At 39.5% G+C, this 22,921-nt stretch overlaps 2 protein-coding genes and 1 non-coding gene across 3 annotated transcripts in view; 2 read left to right on the forward strand and 1 right to left on the reverse strand.

The window, feature by feature from the left end:
• Positions 1 to 9,243, reverse strand: part of WBP4 (WW domain binding protein 4) — a 69,043-nt gene extending 59,800 nt beyond the window's left edge. The window contains exons 1-5 of the mRNA XM_044249832.1: positions 8,939 to 9,243; positions 7,891 to 7,963; positions 5,550 to 5,612; positions 5,337 to 5,460; positions 1,669 to 1,836 (exon numbers count right to left, since the gene is read on the reverse strand). Coding sequence (XP_044105767.1) covers positions 1,669 to 1,836; positions 5,337 to 5,460; positions 5,550 to 5,612; positions 7,891 to 7,963; positions 8,939 to 8,940 — 430 coding nt within the window. The 5' untranslated portion in view covers positions 8,941 to 9,243. The remainder of the gene's footprint in view (positions 1 to 1,668; positions 1,837 to 5,336; positions 5,461 to 5,549; positions 5,613 to 7,890; positions 7,964 to 8,938) is intronic.
• A 299-nt stretch (positions 9,244 to 9,542) lies between these two features.
• ELF1 (E74 like ETS transcription factor 1) overlaps positions 9,543 to 22,921 on the forward strand; it is a 110,455-nt gene continuing 97,076 nt past the window's right edge. Inside the window, exon 1 of the mRNA XM_044249831.1 lies at positions 9,543 to 9,750. The gene's annotated coding sequence lies outside the window, so the exon portion shown is untranslated. The remainder of the gene's footprint in view (positions 9,751 to 22,921) is intronic.
• Positions 9,781 to 9,852, forward strand: TRNAE-UUC. The gene has a single exon. It is a non-coding gene; the product is annotated as a tRNA-Glu (tRNA).

The raw sequence follows: 22,921 nt of genomic DNA on the forward strand, positions 1-22,921 counted from the left end.
AGACTATAAGCAGGGGAAGCAGCACACAGACAGAGAAGGCTCTCTGCTGAGCAAGAAGCCCGATGTGGGCTTCAATCCCAGGACCCTGGAATCATTACCTGAGCTGAGGGCAGCCACTTAACTGCCTGAGCCACCCCAGCATCCCACAGAGAACTATATATTTTACCTCTACCAAATGACATTTCCCAAATTTTCAAACTTTTTATTTTTTCAATTTTTTTTACTTTCAAACTTTTTAAACCTTCATATTGTTCTACCTGTTTAGAATGCTTGCTTCACCCTCAAAACAAACTACTACAATCTTTTTCAATCAAAATATCTATAAAGTGTCTATACCATGCGAGGCACTGTGTTTGGTGCTAGGGATACAAATGGTGAATAAGAAGACATCATTCTTGATGTTCTCCTTTTAATTTATAAATCAGTTCAAAAGTAATTTCTGTGATAATCTCTCACATCTACATAATCACACTCCCTCACAATTTGAAGTTCCCACACAATTTTACATCTCTGTTGTATCACAGCACTTTAAAACTCCTCCTTGTATTATGCTTATTTCTAATCTTAAATTTTATAATTCTGGATGGTAAGATGCCTCATAAATATATTTACTTATCTCAGAATTAAAATGAATAAATCCTCAATACATTTAGTTTTAAAGGAAAACAAAACTGCTTTTGATATTCCCACTGGAAAACACCACTGTGTATTTTATTAGAAAGTGATATCCAAAACATGAATAGGAGGCTGGGTTCTTTACTACAAGATGGCTACACGAAAAATAAAATGGTTCTGGTTCCCAGTCTGGTTTTGGATAGAAAATCTCTCCCACAGAATATTTTAAGAACCTCTGCAATTTGTAAAGTGGATCTGAAATGCCTTATTTCCATGTAAATTGCTTTATTTTAATGTAGTTCATACTTTCAAAAGATATTCTTGAGACAATAAAATGCTTTAATTAATTTGAAAGGAACCCATTCCTTTAAAAAAAAATTTTTTTTTTTTTTTTTAAATTTGAGAAAGAGAGAGTGCAGATGAGAGCCCAAGCAGGAGAGCACAAGCATAAAGGCAGGAGTAAGAAAGAAAGAGCGAAAGGGAGAAGCAGCCTTTCTCCTGAGCGGGGAGCAAGACGCGGGACTCCAAGGGATTCGATCCCAGGACACTGAGATCATCACCTGAGCCAAAGACAGATGCTTAATTGACTGAGGCATCCATGTGCCTCATAAGGAACCCATTCTTTTTTTTTTTTTTTTTTTAATATTTTATTTATTTATTTGACAGACGCAGATCACAAGTAGGCAGAGAGCGGGCAGAGAGAGAGAGAAGGAAGCAGGCTCCCTGCTGAGCAGAGAGCCCGATGCGGGACTCGATCCCAGGACCCTGAGATCATGACCTGAGCTGAAGGCAGCGGCTTTAACCCACTGAGCCACCCAGGTGCCCAAGGAACCCATTCTTAAGGGCTTAACTAAGTGTTAACATTGAGTCACTATAAGAAGGATATCTTTTTCTTTTTTTTAAGAAGGATATTCTTTTTAAAGGGCATATTATTTTTTTACCATTGTGGCAAAGATGTCAATTTATAGTCTTCTATTGTTTAAATGTTCCAATATTAACTAAAACAAAATAAACAGTCAGTTATCATTCTTACCAGTTCTATGCCTGACCTACCTCCCGTGATAAGATCATAATAGTAATGGTAACCCTCAGAGGTTATGCCTTCTACCCATCTGCCCTTTGAAGGGTCTTTTTTCTTTTTCTTCTTTTCCTTCTGCTGCTTTGGTGCAGAGGTGGGTGGGATAGTGCTTGTTACTGGTGATATGCTTGGCTCTGAAATTTCTAGAAAAAAAGATATAAGAAAGGTGAAGTACCAACACTTTTTTTTTTTTTCCTGGTATGAAACAACTAATAATGTTATTCCAATTAAAAGTCTGACAAGAAGATTCTTTTGGGAACTTGACAAATTATAATTAAAGCTCATTTGGAAAACTAAATATGCACAAATATCCAGAATTATAAAACAGAAATGATAAGGGGAATCTAATTCTACCAGATGTTAAAACTTACTCTAAAACAATTGATATATTAAAAAAAAAAAAAGTAAAACGAATCCTGGAGTAGGTAAAGATATGAATGAAATAGAACAAAGAGTAAACAGACCCAAATGCAGACTCCTGATGCATATTAGAAAAAGAGATCACTTAACAAATGATGTTGGATTGACTGGTTACTTATTTGGAAAAAAGTAGAGCTATTCTCCACTCCAAGGCCCCTCTCATGTTTGCACATAAATATAAACTTCAGATTAAAGATATATGTGAAAAAAACCCACAAACTAAAATAGTGTTAAACCTACATACAAATCCAAATATTCCATTATAGCAAAAATAAAAACAAAAAAATAAACAACAAAAATAATATGCTATGTTATTCATAATAGAATTAAGATTTTTTTTTTAAGATTTTATTTATTTATTTGACAGAGAGAGATCACAAGTAGGCAGAGAGGCAGGCAGAGAGAGAGGAGGAAGCAGGCTCCCTGCTGAGCAGAGAGCCCGATGCGGGACTCGATCCCAGGACCCTGAGATTATGACCTGAGCCGAAGGCAGCGGCTTAACCCACTGAATTAAGCCCCTAGAATTAAGATTTTTAAAAACTAAAAAAAAATTAAAAGACAAATAATAAATATTTACAACAAATATGGCTCATGGTTAATTTTGTAACAAAGATTCCTTACAAATAAATCCAACATTCTAACAAAAGATGGACAAAAAGTACAAAGATAAGACAGCTTGGTATTAGCTATCGATATATAAAATATATTCACACTTTGATTCTGCAATTTCATCTTTATAGAGATTAAATTTACAGAAATAAATGTGAAAAAACATGCCTGCATAGCGGTTCACTGAAGCATTCATTCTAACAGTGAAAACTCTAGGCAACCTAAATGTTAGTCTGGAAGAGATTAGTTAAATAAGTTATGACACTTTTATGGCATTTTGTTATGGCATTTCATAACCTTTATTAAACACTTATTGCAAGTGGTCACTGTAATAAGCAGTTTATACCATTATGTTATTAGTTTTTGTGAAAATTGGAGGTTGTATATCTAGCAAGTGGCAATTCTGGTAGATTCCAAAGTCTGTGCTCCTAACCACTCTGTAGCCATTAAACACGATGTATATCCTTAATTATTTAAAAGAAAGGAAGTATTTGACAGGTTATTGAGGGAAAAAATAAAACCACCTCCAAATAGACTATAATGTGACGTATAACTTAGGAAACTCTAAAGATGTCTGGGATAATCTTAAAAGCATTTAGTTTTTATTTATTTTTTTTATTTATTTTTTTTTTTTTAAAGATTTTATTTATTTATTTGAGAGAGACAGTGAGAGAGAGCATGAGCGAGGAGAAGGTCAGAGAGCGAAGCAGACTCCCCATGGAGCTGGGAGCCTGATGTGGGACTCGATCCCGGGACTCCAGGATCACGCCCTGAGCCGAAGGCAGTCGTCCAACCAACTGCGCCACCCAGGCGTCCCAGCATTTAGTTTTTAAAAGTCTTTTCTTTGTACTGCATTATTGCACTTTAAGGGGAATGTATATCCTATTAAAGAAAACGAGGCTATCAAAAATAATTTGAAAAAATCCTATTTAAATACATTTAAGTGCAAAGACTGATTTGCTTATAGGGTAGCATAATGGAACCTCCCAATCCATATAATTGATGAGATGAATTTTCAACGACTCCCTTTTAATCCTGCAGGAACACCTCTATCCTTTTTTTCCTTTAAGCATACAGCTTTATCCTCATGGAAATACAGCCCCCCATCCCTTCCTTTTAACTAAAAATGTCCAGGATAATATTTTTAAAGTCTGGTTACAACTATCCTTATTTGATGAGGGCAATACTAATTGACTTATTATTTTGCTTAAAAACTAATGGAAAGAAGTTTTTGGAGAGTAAAGAATATCATTCCATGTTGACTATCTCAACCATTCTGCAAGATCAACAACTGGGACTACTATTTGCCTGGTTTAAGGATAATGGATTTGTCATGGAAGAAAGGCTGACAGAAAAGCTCCTGAGTTAAAGCCCAAGTTCATCAACAAGATTGATACACTCTACCTAAATAAATGCCTTTTATCCGGAACTGAGTTATCTTCAAACCTCCAAATTATTTACCTTCTTGCTGGTGACCGCATGGAAAAAGGGGACCCTCATATCCTGCTGGTGTATGTGAACTGGTCCAACCACTACTTAGAACTTATGGAGGTTCCTCAAAAAGTTAAATATACATCTACCATATAACCTAGCAATTTCACTTATGGTTATACACTCAATGGACATACAAGCAGGATTTCAAAGGGATATATGCACTCCCATACCTACTGCAGCATTACTCATAACAGCCAAGATATGTAAACAACCCTAATGCCCATCAACGAGATGAATGGATAAAAAAGATATAGTATATATGCATAATGTAATACTATTCAGCCATGAGACAGGAGGATATCTTGCCATCTGTAGCAACATGGATGGACCCTGAACATATTATGATAAGTGAGGTAACTCAGGTAAAGAGAAGACAAGCATACTGCATGGTATCACTTGATGTGGAATCTAAGAGTCAAACTCATAAGACCAAAAAGTAAAATTGTTGTTTCCAGAGGATAGGGGTTTAGGGGCTAAGGCTGATACTGCTTAAGGTTATAAACTTGCAATAAGTAGTACTTAAGCCACAGAGATTACGAATATAGACAATACCGTAATAGATAATGTGGTAAATATTGCTTTAGTAGTGATCTTATTACGATATATAAATGCATCAAAGTAACACCTGCATAAACTATGTTTTATGTCAAATTTATCCAATTAAAAAAATAATCTGCCTTCTAGTGGTAAAATCAGTAAACTTGTCCACAAAAGGCTAATTCACTATAACTCAACCATATAACCAAACATAATTCATACTTTTGACCATATGGATAAAGCAAACTGTGGTTATAATGCAAGGCCTATTTTTTAATGAATAGCTCCTTTTAGCCAAGTACCTAAAAAACTCAGCTGTGTCTGAAATGAACACTAACCAAGACAGAACTAGGACTAGCTAACCACCAAGGTAGTACAGTTATGAATGGAGGTGTTACAAGATGAAGCTTTAAAAGTAAAATAAAAGTGCATAAGCAAAGTCCCATGGTCTAAATACAGCTATGATGCATAGGAAAAGCACCAAGACTAGACCCTGAGTGTACCACCTCTTTATGAAAACAATAAAAGCTCGCTGAGCATGACCTCTGATGTTAGTTTTAAAACATGCTGGCTGCTTTTTTACCTGACTCTAGGCCAAGCCTTTTCAAATCCTCTTGGTATGCTTTCAGGGCAGCTGCCTCCATTGCGGCAAACTCCTTTGATGCCTTTTCTTCTTCCTTTGCCTTATCCAGGCTTTTCTGTTTAATCTATGTAAGACACATATAAAATCGAAAGCCAAATAAAGGACTGATATTTACATAGAAAAACTGGCAAAGAAATAAATTAATTAAATTACCTCACTGATCCTCTTCGCAACATTCTCCTTATGATTCTTTCCTCTTTCGTGAAATTCAACACTCTTGAAAATTAATAAAAGAGAAAATGCAAAGGAAAGTTACATTAATATCATAATGGTCACAGTAAGGTAACAATAAATAGAGGAATGGAACATAACAAAATTGGAATGATTGACAGAAGAATAATTTTAATGCAAATCAGTCCTTTTAATCAAATGATATGAGGAAACTGAACCGTGTTATTTGTTATCATATCCTCTGACTGGTTTCCTTTGGTGCTTAAAATAAACTATGATAACCGTATCAATGGAGAAAAATACAAAGTACCCGTAATGACAAATCTAGTTAATATGATTGTAACAAGGACTCAAATAAGACATGAAGCCAGAAAGAGGAATGGGAAAAAAATTTAACTTCAAGAAACACCTCTCAACATAAAATGTCAAAACCTCTAAGTCTCTAGAATTTGTACTGCTCTGGAAACAGAGAGAATAAACAGTATTAGAACTTATTCCTCCAAACTAAGAGGAAAGTAGACAGCAAGGAATTCCTTCCAACTTATAAACAAATACTTTTACACACTGTGGTAGTGGTATAAAACGTACAACTCTTATGGAGGACAATTTGGCACTATCTACCAAATTTTGGCTGCTGGAATAGAGAACAAAGTTCCTACATACTGATGTGGAGAGAGCTCCAGGAGATACTGTTCAATTAAAAAAACAAACACGAGGGGCACCTGGGTTAAGCCTCTTCCTTCAGCTCAGGTCATGATCCCAGGGTCCAGGGATCGAGCCCCACATAGGGCTCTCTGCTCATCAGGGAGCCTGCTTCTCCCCTCCCCCACCCCGCCCTCTGCCTACCTGTGATCTCTTTCTCTCTGTCAAGTACGTAAATAAATAAAATCTTTAAAAATAAAACAAAAAACCACGAAACTATGGTGAAGGATAATGTGTATGGTATCCTAGGTTTTACATGACGCTGGAATAAAAACCTGTATGTGCAAACAGAAACAATGAAATGGACTAGAAAATGAAAAAAAGTGGTAACCTACAAAAAGTGATGGTGACTGGATGGGACAAAGGAGTGAGTGAATGTTACTACTCATTTAAAACAGTCAGGAATGCTCCCTAAATTACAAATGTCTGGTTGTACGCAATTAAACAATTTCTGATAAACCTTGCAAAATAAATTTTGTCAATCAAATCTAAGCTAAGCTATCCTAAAGTACTACTATGAATTCCTCTTTAAAGTGAGACATTGTAAAACAAAGGTTTTACAATGGAAAAAATTCACCTTCTAATTTTCATATATCAGGTTTCCTAAAGTTAATTATACCACACAAAGAATATTAAAGACCCATTTCAAAACAAAATAATTTTGTTTCTAATTAAAGCTTAAACTGATGTATATCAATAATCCAAAGGGAACAAAGATTATCCTAGAAGGGATTATTTACTCTTCTTGACTCCTAAAATTCATTGAACTGATTAGGAACCTCAAGAGAGGAGAAACTATCAACCATTTGTACAGAATTCATAATTTATGGCATTTATATGTAAGGATGGCCTAAGTTAAACAAGCTGAGATCTTTAGCAACTATTCAAAAGACCAAAAACAAAATCCTGGAAAAAATATGCACAGTAGTAAATAAATGTCTATCAAAGAAGTATAACATTGTTAAAAACGGGGCTACTGTTCTGTTGTGCATGCAACTCTATCAAGTACAAAGGCTAGGAATATATACTTAAAAGATAACCCCGTCTTTCTGTGCTATATATATATTATTATGACATGCACATAAGGGGGAAAAATCAGTGATGCTTTTATGTCTTAAAAGTTTACAGTAATAAATGCTTAATAGAGCTGCTATTTTCATAAAATAGCATGAAAGAGGTAATGATGTTCTTTAAAATGAAACCATTTATAGCTACAAAGCTTTGCAAATATGTTTAATTTATTTTTCTGGAGTTGAAAAGATACAAGATAAACTACAATAATGTTCCTTTTTATATATTAAGGGCTTTGCCCTTTAATATTTTTTATATGGTAGTATTAAACAACATCATAATGTGGATAAACATGGATGAGATGACCCAGTCAACATCCATTTTCTGAATGTGACTAAGGGACATAGAGAAATAATTTGGGTCAACATATAATCAAATTTAATCCGATGAAAAGGAAGAAGGCTCACCAATGGAAAGACAACAGAAATATTTCAATGTTTTGAAAAATCAAGAGCAATGTATTTGAAGGTGCTTCATAAATACTGTTTAGATCAAAAAGAAACACAGGAATACAATATCATTAAACTCTCTTATAGTGGGATTATCATACAGGCCTATTGTCCGCTATCCAACACTTGCAGTAATCACAGAATTTCTTTGGTTGCGACTTCCAGTAGTCTGCCCTGAAAAAGGGAAAAACAGGTCTAAGCTTATTTATAATTAAAAAGGCAAAATTGTGCATGTTTTTATATCTTCTTAGAGTCTGAAATATAACACCCTGTTGCTGAATCCTGTCTTATTATACACATTACCTTTAGTATTTAACTCACTGCAGCAGTTGTCTGAAACTGTTGTCACTAGAAAAGAAGTCTGCATCGGATTTAAAACTTCCTTTAATAAAAGTGCTTAAAAAAATTTTTTTTTCCTCATTTGCCACTATCAACAGTGTGAAGAAATAAGATACATCTTGGAAAAGATTTATCTTCTCTATGCCTTTCTGGCATTTTGGGAGATTGCCGTAATGGAGGCCTGAAGAAGCTCAAAGTTTGCTTTAAATCAAGTTAGTTCCATCAAAGGAACAAAGAACAAGACTTTTGGAGGGAGACTGGTTCCTCCGAGACTATCAGTTTATACAATTTGTTCTTGAGACTTGGGGCAAGAGAAGAGTTGGAAAAGCCAAGGGACCTCTTAGCATGCAAGGCTTGGGGGGGTTGAGTGGGAGTTATGCTAACAAGACTCGCCGTTTCTACCAGTCTGTGAAGGCGGAGGTGGCCCAAGTCCAACCCTAAAGTTTCACAATACCCCAGGATTCAAGCGCTACAGAAACGAATAGGGTGCTTGCTACCCCCCAACTGTGCAAGTGAGGGAGCTCCCGGCAGCTTCGCGGGCAGCAGTCCAACCTCAACTGGCCGCCAACCTCCCTCCCAAAGCCCGAGCTTCGGGCCCCCAGGGCGCCCCGAAGGATAGCCTTTCCAAACGCCCTGAAAACCGGCCCTGCCGGTCTGCTGCCGGTCCCGAGCGAGTTAAGAGCACCTCCGTCACGCCTCCAGCCGAAAAGAGGTGGGGAGGGGGGTGGGTGGTGGAGGGAGAGACCCGGCAGAGAAAGGGCCGCCCTGGGAAACAACACCTCGTTGTTTAGAGCCTGAGACCCGACTCACATGACTGCACCAGCCGCTCCGTGCGTCGCCCCGGGGTCCGGCTCGAGCTCGTGTTCCCCACGCGGGGCGAGTTGGGACCCAGTCCGTCGCGAGGCCCACCGGAGCCTCCAAACCCGAACACCTCCCTCTTTCCCCGGGACCAGGGTTCCACGGTTCCCAACTACGGATGCCCAAGCGACTCAATCCGCGTTCGAAATCTCCTCCTCTTCCCCTCCCCCTACGGGGCGGTACTCTGGGATCCTGAGAGGTGGGGTCGGTATAAAGGGGTTGAGGTCACCCAGAAGGGGTGAAAGCGCGACGGGACCTGAGCCGAAGGACAAGAACTTCACGACTCAAGTCCCGCATCATCCCGCCTTCACTCTCTCTCTTCCCCTGGGATCCAGAACCTCCACCCTTCTAGGCTCGCTGGCTCGTGGCCGAGGAGCTCGCGCGCCGCCTCCGCCCCAACGCAAACAGCTGTTCCCCGAGACGTCGCCGCCCTCAACTTTGCCAACTAGTCCGCACGCACTTTGACCAGCGAAGCAACCCGGACCTGTAGGCTGGGGGCCGTTGGCGGAGTTAGAAAAAGAAAGGTGAAACAGCTGGTGTCGGGGCCGCGAGTTGCTGGGCTTTGCCTCAGAACTTTCCGGAGGCGGCGGAGTGGCCCCGCCCCGCCCCCGCGACGCCCGCGCACACTGGCCGGCTAGTTCCTTCGCTCGCGGAGCGCGTGGGCATCCGCGGCGGCTCGGCGGCTCGAGTGGCGCAGAGGCGACGGGGGGAACAGCGGTGTGGAGAAACAGAGCGGAGGCAGTGGGGGCGCGTGCACTTGTCAGGTGAGTCACGGCAGCACCTCTATCAGTACTTCCCATATGGTCTAGCGGTTAGGATTCCTGGTTTTCACCCAGGCGGCCCGGGTTCGACTCCCGGTATGGGAACGAAGTAATGCTTTTTAAAAAAAAAAAACCGAATGGGAGAACTTATTTTGTTTCCCATATTCTGACTCTCTACTTGTCTCCTTCTGATGAGTTTGTGAAAAACGAACATTAGTGCTACGCCGGGCAGACTAGAGGAGCGAGTGCGCTTGGGTCCCTCGCCTCCCTCCTCTGCCAGCGGAGTTTCACTTTCCAGGGGCTGCCCTCCTGCCCCTCCGCCCCGAGTCGTCCTTTCCAGACGCTCGGGAGGTGATGATTAACTCCGGCCTAGTCTTATCTCCTCCCAGCGCCCCCCGCATCCCCCCCCCCCGGGCCCACACCCTCCGAGGCCGTAGTTTTCCGACCGTCCCAAGTGACGTGGGGCGTGTTCACCCCCTGCCCTCGGCGCCGGGAGTCCGCACCCCGTTTGGAGTCCTCGTTTCTTTCCGCCTGCTGTTTACGGGGACACCCCCCCCCCCGCCGGCCCCCGGCACAAAGCCGCCTGTCGCGGGGCGCGCGGCGGCGTGGCGGTCTGGCGAGCCTCGGTGCCTTCGGGCGCGCTTTCCCGTCCGCGTAGCTGCCCGTCGCCGCCCGATCGGCCGCGTGTCCACCGGGCTGTCCCGCAGCGGCCGAGCCCGCCGGCCAGCTCCGCCCAGCCTGACCTCGGGGGCGCTGGTTTCTGCGCACAAAAGTCCCGCGGACTCCGGAGCCACACACTTGAGTGCCACTGCCAGGGAAGGCCTCCGGGGCAGGGAATTCCCCCCCCTCCACCCCCAATCCTCCCGCCCCGCTTTAAAGCGCGCACACAGACGCGCGCGCACGTGTTGCGGAGAAGAAAAATACCACTATGATGAGATGTCTTTAGGGAAGAAATTTAACTTTCCAAAGGGTCTAACGTTTTGAGTGCCGCCGATAGAAGAATCTTGGGGTGGAGGTGGGGCTTGGAAGAGAGAAAATTGGCTGGAGACTGGGGAGGGGATGTTATAACAAAGTTTCACTGTATTTTTAAATATAGAAGCCCTGTGTTTATTACAAAGAAGGGGCAGCTGTGTCAGCAGCATGTGAGCTGTAAATGAAACAAAAGCGTTATCTTAAATGCAAGCTGAAATTAGAAGATGGGGTGAGCTATAATGTTTAGTCCGTTGGGCCTCTGGGAACAATTGGAGAAGGAAGAAGTGGCTCTTGTGGATGGGTTTCTGGCCAGTGCCATTGACAAGAGCAGAAGTGGTGGTTAGTGTGCGCATTTCCAAACTTTTATATTTTAACCGCACAGTGAGTTTTGAAATAATCTGTTAACGTGATGCGCATGATTAAGGATTAATCACTTTTATATTGTAAGTAAACTTCCGTAATTAAAAATATTTTATCTCTTGGTTAGCTGAAATCTTTGAATATTTACAAGCACCGTCACACGCTTTTGAAAGTTCCCGATGTTCAGGATCATGTTAGTAGGTTGAGGACACAGTACTGAATGGAATTGTATTTTTGCTCCTGCGATTAGCTCAGGATTGACCTTGGGTGAATCTTCCACCTTCTCTGTGCGCATTGTTTACAGTCTAAACTCTTGATAATACTTATCTTCAGAAACTTCGGATAGAGTTGCAAGAATTGAGCAATTCTTGAATAGGTAATGCAAGTGGAAACGTTTTATTTACGTGGGGAAAGTTTCATTTAAATGAAGAGTAGGATTGTGTCACTATTGAGAAACCATTTACTAAAAAACTCAGTCGGAATTTGGAAGGAGGGAAAGACCCCTCTGCCTTGTCTCTGGAGAGGGCTTAATTGTTCTTGACCTTGCATTTTGTGTTGACTTGGTATCATACAGTACCAAGGTGCTAAAATGGATATGATTTTCAACTGAGCACCCAGGAATTACAAATAGCTTTGCTTTTTGTATACTTAAAGGTTTGCTGAAGGGAGTAGTTTGGTGACAGTATTTCTCAGACTCCTATACTGTGTACCAGGCCAAACAGGGTAAGGCATGCTCAGAGTTACAGAACATCACTTCTACTCCTAAGACCTGGCGAAGAGAGGTAGAGGGGAGAGTGTTTGCCTTGAACCTTGAAGAACTGGTTGGATTTCTCCAAGTGGAGAATGTATCTTAAAGCTGAGGGGAGTGGAGGGGTGGGTGGGCTGGAGGAGGAGGCAGAGTCAACAGTATGAAGCTGGCACACTGTCTGAACACAGTGTCTGGAGGAAGAGGCATGGGAGATCAAGCTGGGATGGTAGAAGAGAATTTCACCTTAATAAATTTTGACTAGATAACGGGTTCTTTTATCAAGTACCATGTATGTAACTAGAGTTTTCAAAACATTTTCTCCTTTGAAAAAACAAATATAGCAGTAATATGTGAAACTTCACTCTGTTAAAAACCTTAAGCAATGTAGAGACTTGTGCCCGTATTTTATGTTCACCAGTTGAATAGTAATTTTTAATTAATAGAATGAGAAAAGCAATCAGTTAGAATTCAGTTTGAAAGAATGAAATCTTGGTTTAAATCATGAGCATTATCTACAACTATATTCTTACTAGCATGCTTTATTGAAAATGACCTTAATATTCTAAGACTGAGCTGCTAGCTGCTCTCAATAAGGCATATACCTTAAATTGGTTAAGGATCAGTGATAAGTTTATAAGGCTTCATTCTATGGTTTGTGCCTTGTTACCAAAAAGGCACTGATAGTCATTAGGTGTTTTAGGTGTCCCCTCATGAGCCACCAAGTAAAGGGATACTAATTTAGTGGTATGTATTTGCCCAAGTAGTCTCTAAGATTTGCTGCTCTTAGGCACAATCAGAAGCTATATGACCATTTAGTAAATGTTTACACAGATGAATACCTACATTTAAAGAAACATAAGGGATTAAAAAATGATGACATTTAAAATCCAAGGACTTTGCCATGGTTGAATATTATCTGGCCTCTATTTACCTCCCCAAATTCACGTCCTCTCTTCTCTGCCTCTTCATTATATATCAGCCACACTGGCTTCCTTTTTGTTCCTTGAACATGCCAAACTTGTTTTCCCACTTTTATTTCTTGGTGTTTCCACTGCCTAGAATATTTCCCCTCCAGCTCTTCATATTTCAGTCAACATCAGTGAGGTCTTTCTGATCACCCTTTTCTTTTGTTTATTTTATTCTTTTATTTTCTCCTTTTTTTATTAGTACCTGAAATTAACACATTCACTTGTTTCTGTTTATTTCTTAACCTTTTTTCCCACTAGAGTATAAACTCCTGGAGGGTAAGGATACTGAATAGTGAAATCATTCTTGCTCTTTAAGATTCAAACACTAGTGAAGTAGTTGGAACCCTCATGCAATGCTGGTAGACTGTAAAATAGTGTGCAGCCTGGAAAACAGGATGACAGTTCCCTCAAAATGTTAAACATGGACTTACCATAGCCAGCCTTTCCATTCATAGGTATCTACCCAAGAGAAATTAAAACCTGCCTGCACAAAAACTTGTACACGTGTTTATAGCAACATTATTCGTAAGCAGAAAGTAGAAGTGCAAATGCCTATCAACTGAATGAATAAGATGTATCTATACAATCAAATGTTATTTGGCAATAAAAATGAGTGAGCCAATACATAACATAATATAGATCAGTTTCAAGATGGTTATGCTAAGCAGAAGAAGCCAACTCAAAAGACCACATTTTGTATGATTCCGTTTATATGAACTGTACATAATGGGCAAATCTAGGAGAGAAAGAGGATAGATTATGGTTGCCTAGGATTGGGAGGTGAAGGGGCAGTGGTTACAGGGGCATGGCTTGGAGTGACTGCTAATGGAGATAAAGGTTTCTTGTTAGAGTGTTTGAAATGTCCTAAAATTAGAATAATGATAATGGTTGCACAACTCAGTAAATAACCTAAATGTTGAATTCTATGCTTTGGGTGAACTATGGTATGTAGAGCATATCAATAAAACTTAAAAGATTGAAGTAATAAAAAGCTTACATAATATTTTGTCTTTACATTTTATTTTTATCATTTGGATAGTAAGCATTTAAAAATATAAGTGGAATAATTTAACACTGCAGTTCTAGCTCCTGGGATGTAGCAAGTGTTCAGTAAAGAGCTGATGAAGGAGGTTAATCTATACAGATAATTATGATGCAATTTATAGTGTGACAGATGATCAGAGGGAACAAAGCCAAGGGTTATATGGCTTGGGGGCCTCCACGATATCACATCTGGAGTCATGTGACGTGAATGGGAAAAGGCCTTCTATAGGAGGCAACATTTGGGATGGGCTTTGAAGTCTGGTTAGGCATTTGCTGGTGATGATATAGTGGAAAGCAAGGCATTAAGAAAGAAGCAGGCCAGAGCAGAGGCAGATTAACAGTCACTAGCACATTTTGGCTGAGCTGAGGGTACAAGTAGGATAGGAATTGGAAATAAGGCTGCAAAAATAGATTAGAGCCTGCAGCAGACAATGTCGGTGCTGTCAGATCCCTGGTGTCTTTATCATTCCCCCCACCCCCCAACCAGTAGTATGCCTCCAGTGGTGCTTTTCTACCTGCAGAGAGCTGGAAGTGCTTGGGGATTTGTCCCCTTACCTTTAACAACTCTCCACTGAAGACTCTCTAGTCAAGAGAATAACTCTGAAGCAGGGACTTTGATTTGTTCCCTTCTATACCATCAGCGCCTAGAACAGTGCTTGGCACTCAGAGAACATTCAGAATGTATTTGAATGAATGAATGCAAACCAGAAAGTTGGAAGGTCTATTCAAAGTTTATTTTACAGATCCCCTTACCTCTTCCAGAGCACTTAGATAGGAAATTTTGGAAGGTTCTGATTGTGAAGGTCTTTGAATTTGGGGATAAGGAATTTACTTAGCTGGGAAAGGGATTTCTAGTGATATAAGTTTTTGATGAAACTAATTTGGTGGTAGTATGCATGATGAACCGGAGGATGGAAGGATTGTGTCTGTAGTGTCCACTCTCATCTTCCCATTCTTGTTTCTGCTCCCACTCTCCCTTTGCATCGGGCCTTAAACAAGGTGGAGTGTCTCCGGAAGTACAGAAATAATCTGATAGCTGTCCTTGTCTCTATTCTCTCCTTAAATAGGTGGTAGCAGTGGAATACAAAGGATGAGATTAAAAAAAAAAAAAAAAAAGTAAAATGGAAGAAAAAAATTGAAGATGTCAGGAAGTAAATACTCCTAAAAGAAACAGGGAGGTTACAAAGCATAGATATGTATTTATTTGTTTATTTATTCGGAGAGAACAGGCAACTGTTACTGCTAGGGTTGGTCAGACAGTAAACTACTACTGCCCACCTTTATGTGTATGTGTGTGTGGCATTTTGAATACTAAAACTGTACATTGAATCCAGAGACAAATTTAAGGCTGTGAGACTGCCACCCTGTGGACTTAGACGACCTAATATCATCAAGAATCCTAATAAAACCTCACTCATTTGAAATTCACTATTTTCGAACTCATGGTTCGTCTCTGTCGGTATATGTGGGTTGGAAGGTTGAAATTTGTTTCCTGAACTTTTTCTGAGGCTTTTAAGTAAAGGAAATTTAAAATACAGTCAATAGTCTTAAAAAGTTGCTGAGATGGGCACCTGGGTGGCTCAGTGGGTTAAGCCGCTGCCTTCAGCTCAGGTCATGATCTCAGGGTTCTGGGATCGAGTCCCACATGGGGCTCTCTGCTCAGCAGGAAGCCTGCTTCCTCTGCACTCTCTGCCTGCCTCTCTGCCCGCTTGTGATCTCTTGCTCTGTCAAATAAATAAATAATTTTTTTAAAAAAAAGTTGCCAAGAGGGGCGCCTGGGTGGCTCAGTGGGTTAAAGCCTCTGTCTTCAGCTCAGGTCATGATCTCAGGGTCCTGGGATTGAGCCCCACATCCGGCTCTCTGCTCAGCAAGGAGCCTGCTTCCTCCTCTCTGCCTCTCTCTCTGCCAGTCTCTCTGCCTACTTGTGATCTCTGTCTGTCAAATACATAAAATCTTAAAAAAAAAAAAAAAAAAGTTGCAAAGAGATTTAAGAATGCTTTTTAGAGGGTCACCTGGGTGGCTCAGTGGGTTAAAGCCTCTGCCTTTGGCTCAGGTCATGATCCCAGGGTCCTGGGATCCAGCCCCGCATCAGGCTCTCTGCTCAGTGGGGAGCCTGCTTCCTCCTCTCTCTCTCTCTGCCTGCCTCTCTGCCTACTTGTGATCTCTGTCTGTCAAATAAATACATAAAACTTAAAAAAAAAAAAGAATGCTTTTTAGATACCTCTTACCTCCAGAAATTTCCTATCAGAAAGTGTTTTTAAAAACATGTTGGCAGGGACACCTGGGTGGCTGAGTTGGGTAAGCATCCTCCTTCAGCTCAGATCATGATCTCAGGGTCCTGGGATCAAGTGCTAGTCTGCAGCTCCCTCTGCCTGCAGTTACCCCTGCTTGTGCCTGTTCTCTCTCTCTCTGATAAATAAATAAATCTTAAAAAAAAAAAAAAAAAGTGGCATGTTGTAAAATAGTCTTTTTTTCCCTTCTATTGTACTAATTTTTTTTTTTTTTTAAAGATTTTATTTATTTGACAGAGGTCACAAGTAGGCGGAGAGGCAGGCGGTGGGGGTGCTGAGCAGGGAGCCTGATGTGGAGCTCCATCCCAGGACCTGGAGATCATGACCTGAGTCGAAGGCAGAGGCTTAACCCACTGAGCCACCCAGGCGCCCCTGTACTAATTTTTTCATCCTATGTTATAATACATATGGTACTGTTTTTGACCGTTGTAGCTCTTGAGAAATATTTGAAAACTCTCCACCCTCCCTCTTTTCTTTGGCTAAGTGAAAGTGACTTCCTTCTTATTTTTTTTTATAGAGTTGGAGTTTATTGTTAGAAATTGTCCAGGCTTTGATAAATTGCCTTAAGTGTATTTATGTAAACAATTTAGATTTTATTCAGTGTTAGTTATTTAGAAGGGCAGTCTGCTCACAAATTAAACTGGTAAACTAATTTGACTCAAAATGAAATAGTGATTGTGAAAGACTTTCTTGGTCTCTGCAACTCAGGCAATGGTTCTGTCTAGAACTCAAGAAAATAAAACTTTCCCAGCAGAAGAGCTGTTTACAACTCGATGTTGTAAATGGCTTATATTCCCTGAGGTGTCAGGAGGGGTGGAGTAGCAGTTTAGCACTTGAAATTTGTATTAACAGTAAAGCAGAAGTGGGCTGAAGCAGCATTCTGAGGTCAGCAATGGTGCATTCTTTCTGAATGTGGTTTCTAAACTGAGGAGGAGAATGGTTGAAGTATCAACTGGACTCCTCGCCCTTCAGTTACCTGATACTTCCTCTTAGGAACCTTATATTTTGGTAATGAAGAGATTTTCAAATAGAATAGTAATGATTTTAAGTAACTCATTATTTCCTTGAGTTTTTCTGAAAAGTGTAGCATGACATATATCATGATATCCTTTAAATGGTTTCATTTAACTATTCCAAAGTAAAGGAATGGGACTGGGGGTGACTTGTATAAATTTTTTTGCAACATTTATATCTTATATTCTACAGTTGATGTATACTCTAGTTTATATGAAGTAGACGATGAATCATGAAAATGCAGATGTTTATCTAGGTTTACAAGGTACATTGCTATATAAAAAGCAGTATTATTTAGATATTGTTTAGGTATGGAAAGTAACTTTTGAGATACTTCATGGTTCATTTGCTCCTTTCCTAAGTATTGGGACCAAGAACCAGTAAAGTTGGGGAGGTATTTGTTTTTTAATCTTTAACGGTTTCATTATCGTATTGGCTTTAAAACTGTAAATGACATTGTACTTACATAAAGAAAATTTTAATTTGATCTTTAGTTTGCTGTTTGTTATTGTATAATATTTGCCTTTTTATGCTGGAATGGTGATTGCTTTAGGATTAATGGTAGCTAGCGTTTCCTTTTACTTTTCACATCTGGCTTCATTTTCACAAACGTAAATATAAATATTTTGTTCTCTGAAAAGTAATTCCAGTATAGGTGACTTGAATTTTGTTAAAGAAGTAACATCTGTTTCATAAGTTTTATGTGCGCACCTGTGTTTGCGAATTTAAAATTTTATTTTTGAATGAAGACTACTCACTATTAAATAACTTTGATTTAAAACCTTTTTTGCTTTGTTTTAGATCTCTGGGAAGGTACTTCGCTAGTGAAGTGTCCAGACAATCCTTCTAAACAATCTTAAATCTTTCTTTGTAGTTTAATCTCTTAATTTAGTTAAACTTTCTTTTGGATTTAAAATCCCAAACCTAGGATACATTTCTGATTTAGGATGTGTTGATATATTGCTTTGTATATAACTTTTCATCTGTTCCCAGATTCAATTAAACATTTAATTTGAACTTTCAAGGTTGTAATGGGATTTGTTTTACCCTAGCTTTCCTGATGTCTGTAATTTATCACTGATACTCCCTTATGCCAAGGCATGCAGATGACTCTATTAACTGAGAAGGTTAGGGCCCTGCCACTCAATCTCCCACTGAGCAGGGTGGGCACTGACCCGGTTGTAAGAGCTGAAGTAGGATGTAAGAATGTGACTGGAAGAGGGCAGACAGGGTCCTAGCAGTCTGAGAAGATACACAGGTGTGGCTAAGGGTGAAGGGAAGTATCAGGATGGAAGGAAGAACATAGTTAAGTTCCTTGAGTTCCAAGCAGGCAGTTGGCATCAGGGAATTTCAGATATGAGTAGGGAAGCCATTTCTTTGTTTTCCCTTGTTTTTTTGTTTTGTTTTTGTTTTTGTTTTTTTTTGTGGGTTTTTTGCCACCGCACATGAACCACAATTTTACTGTTCTTTAAAATCCTGCTTTCAAAGACCGTCTCTTTTCTATTTTCATTAGCTTCTGGAATGTCTTGGGTTAGTTTAGGGGTGCATGTTTTAATGGGACTTGTTACCACAGCTTTGTAGGAAAAAGAAAGCACATGAAGTTTATAAAAAAAGCAAAGCCTCACACTCATTAGAATGGCTGCTATAGAAAGAAAAGGAAGTAACAAGTGTTGGAGAGAATATGGAGAAATTGGAGCCCTTGTATACTATTCATGGGAATGTAACATGGTATATACAGCCACTATGGAAAGCATTATGGTGGTTCCTCAAAAAAAAATTGAAACAATTACTGTAGGATCCAGCAATCCCATTTCTAGCTATATACCCCAAAGAATTAAAAGGAGAGCCTCAAGGAGGTTCTGTACATCCATTTTCACAGCAACATTATTCACAACACACAAAAAGTAGAAATAACCCAAGTGTTCTTCAGTGCATTAATGGATAAACAAAATGTGTATACATACAGTGGAATATTTTTCATCTTAAAAAGGAAGGATATCCTGCAATTTGCTACAACATGGGTGAACCTGGGGGACATCATACTAAGTGAAATAAAATAGTCACAGAAAAATAAATACTGCGTGATTCTACTTATTTGTGGTATCAAGTATAATCAAAATCATAGAGGCAGAAATTAGAATGATGACTGCTAGGGGTTGGGGGAAGAGGAAATTGGGATTTGTTTAGTGGATATAGAGTTTCAGTTTTGTAAGATGAAAAGAATTCTGGAGATTGGTTGCACAACAGTATGATTATACTTATTGCCACTAAACTGTACACTTAAAAATGGTTATGATGGTAAATTTTACATTATGTATATTTTTCCACAGGTTTTTTTAAAGGAAAACTTGAATTTATATTTGGATATTAAAGTTGTAAGATTATAAAAACCTCTGTGATGAGACTGAGGCTATTTGGTGGATATTCAGGTATTAGTTGCCGAATACCTGGATAGAACCATGAAAAATGCAGACAAGATCCTCATGAAGCTTACAGTTTAGAGCAGGAGACAACTGTTGCATACCGGGGAGACCCTTGACAGAGTAGGGGGAGGGGCTACATTGAAAAGGCTTCTCAAGAAGATGACATTTAAATGGAGATGTGATGGATGATGAGTAAGCAGTGGCTAGGAGGGAAAGGGAGGGGAGGCAGGAGGGAGTAGTATTTTGGAAAAGCTCCAAAGCAGGGAAAGGAACAGTCTTCTTTGGAAGGTGAAAGAAGACCCTAAGGGCTGTGATGTGTGAAAAGTTGGGGGAGGTGACCAGGGCATGTGTCAGATCATAGAAGTCACTGTAGGCCACCACAAGAATTTTGATTGTTGAGGCACCTGGGTGGCTCTGATGCTTGAGCGTCCGCCTTTGGCTCAGGTCATCATCTCCAGGTCCCAGGATGAAGTGGAGCTCCCTGCTTAGAGGGGAGGCTGCTTCTCCCTCTCCCTCTGCCTCTCCGCCTACTTTTGCACTGTCTCTCTCTGTATCTCTCTGTCTCAAATGAATAAATTAAAAAATCTTAAAAAAAAAAAAAAAGAAAGGATTTGAATGTTATCTTAAGCAGAGATGGCAGATGTAGATGGCTTAAACCAGGTAGTAGGGAGGTGATATGGAGTGGGAGTAAGGAGAAAAATCCTGTATCTTCTCTTAAGTTTAGGTTTTTTTTTTTTTCTTAAAGATTTTTATCTATTTATTTGATAGACAGAGAGAGATCACAAGTAGGCAGAAGGCAGGCAGAGAGAGAGGGAAGCAGGCTCCCCGCTGAGCAGAGAGCCTGATGTGGGGCTCGATCCCAGGACCCTGAGATCATGACCTGAGCTGAAGGCAGAGGCTTAAACCACTGAGCCACCCAGGTGCCCCTTAAGTGTAGGTTTTAAATATGAATTACCTACTTAATCTGGAGCTTGAATGCCAAAGGGAAAAAATGGTTCATTCATATTTATTCGGATGATATATTGGTTGCCAGTGTGACCTGTTGATGTGCTAAAACCTCAAGAGCGAATTTAAGGGGATTGTCAAGGGCAATTGAGCAGAGGTGATTTTCACCTTTATTCTCTGATTTGGTAGTTGAAACCCCAGAAATGGATGGATTTGCCCAGGGAGAGTTTGGAGAGAAGTGCTTTCGGTGGAATCTTTAGAACTTCTCTGTGTTCAGTGACGAAGTGGTGGAGTGGGGCAGAGAAGACTAAGAAAAAGTACTCCCGAATTGACGGAAAACCAGGAGAGAGCATTTATTAGGTCTAACAAAACAAGTTCCAAAATCATTAATTGGGTTTCACCCTGTGTGGTCATTGACTTATAGATTTAGTGGTTTAATAGGGGTATAATTCGATTCGATTTGATTCAATTCGATTCGATTAGAATGAATCAAAAAATGAGTGGAAAGTGAAGAAATGGAATATAGACAAATCTTTGAGGAAGTTTGGCTGGGAAGGGAGTGAGAAAAGTGGTAGATGAGTTTAGGGTTGTCCAGTGATTGGAGTTGTTTCTATGGAAAAGTCTGAATTTAAAGAATATCTTTTTTGGATCTATGAAATGTTTGAAAAACACATTACACATCTTGCCCTAAATAGGATTTACCAAATGCAAATATGACCTTCTCATGGATTTAATCTAGATATGGTAATATGGAATTACATATATACAGGGCAGTCAGGCTTCTGGAGGTATGGAGGTCTCTCTGTCACTGTACTAATTTATGGTCATCAGGGAAGTAAAAAATAGAGAATCCTGAGTCCCACTTAATCAGTTTTAACCTTAGGTGTAGGACTCAGGAATGTGTGTTTGCACGGTGCACATGTCTTTAGAGGATTCTCATGCATCTCTTCTGTGAATGGCCTTGGAGAAAGTTGCTCTGAGAATCCTTTACTTTGAAATGTTCTGCTTTTTAGTAGCTCTAGCATGACTTAAATGAGATGTAGGGCAAGCACTTAGGAAGGAAAGATTTTCAAAATTTTGTCTTCTGGTATGATTGGGTAGTAGTAAAAGTTTTTAGTGTTTTAGGATGAAACTAGCTTGATCCTTTTTCCTGATTGTAAAAGTGGTCACATGTTCAGTGTCAGTACTTCCGCTTTTCTTGTTTCTTCCCTCCTTGCACTCTAAGAAGCATGGTGCTTACTCCTACTGAATTGCCTTTGTTTGCTCCTATAACTTCCTCTACTAATAATATTCCATAGCCTCCGCTGTTTATGGCTGGTTCCTATCATTCAGGTCTCAAAGCAGCTGTCACATTTTCAGAGAGGCTGTCAAAGTAGGTTTTCTTGGTCACTATGTCACTTTGCTGATTTCCTTCATATGTGGACAGGGACTATGCCTGAATTGTTAACATGAATCTATAGGTAAACTGTATCCTGAGTCTATACAGCATGTAGAAACTACTTAAATACTGAAAAACAAATAATAAAGATCATAAAAACTTTAACAGTATTAATATTGTTAACTTTCAGTTAACCGTAACTTCAGATGTTGAAATGTGGACCACAGATGCATAAATGTTGATTGTATGTGACATAGACTGTTTGTAACTTGTATATTTCACTTAAGTGTATTCTGGAGATGTTTTCATGTCTACACTATTTTATACAGATAATCATTCTTAACAGCTGAGTGATACGGTATGTTCAATATGATGAGGTACAGTCTCTATAACATCTGATTGCCTGACAGTCCTTTTTTTTTTTTAAATTTTGAATGATAGTGCTGAATTTCTATCTACATCTTTGTGTGTTTTTTTGTTAGAATAAATGCTTATGATTGAAATTGCTGGGTGAGAGGATCTATACATTAAACCTTTTTGATTGCGAAATTTCCTGCTGGAATGATATTCTTTTACTCTCATGAATAGCCTATAAGACGATTTATTTCCCCTGGACCCCCTCTAATTATTTTACTCTTTGCTATTTTATTTTATTTATTTTTATTTTTATTTTTATTTTTTTTTACTCTTTGCTATTTTAATAGGTGAAAAACGGTATTGTTTTTCTGCTTTAAGGTTCAAGAATAAGTATCTTTGAACGTTCTCTGTTGTGTTTGGCCACATTTCTTTTGTGAAGTGCATATATATATTCATGCTCAGTGCCCAATTTTTCTGTTAGAGTGTTTGATTCTATAATAGTAGTTTTTTTCTCTTGTATTTTACTACACAGGTTTTTAAATATACAGCAAAGATGAATTTTGCTCATGTATCTGCTGTCTAGTTTTTATCATTAACATTTTTTAATATTTGCCTTATCACACATTTACACTTTTATCAAAAGTAAATTGCAGGGGCGCCTGGGTGGCTCAGTG

This window comes from Neovison vison, chromosome 5, assembly GCF_020171115.1.
Source record: "Neovison vison isolate M4711 chromosome 5, ASM_NN_V1, whole genome shotgun sequence".
Taxonomy (NCBI): domain Eukaryota; kingdom Metazoa; phylum Chordata; class Mammalia; order Carnivora; family Mustelidae; genus Neogale; species Neogale vison.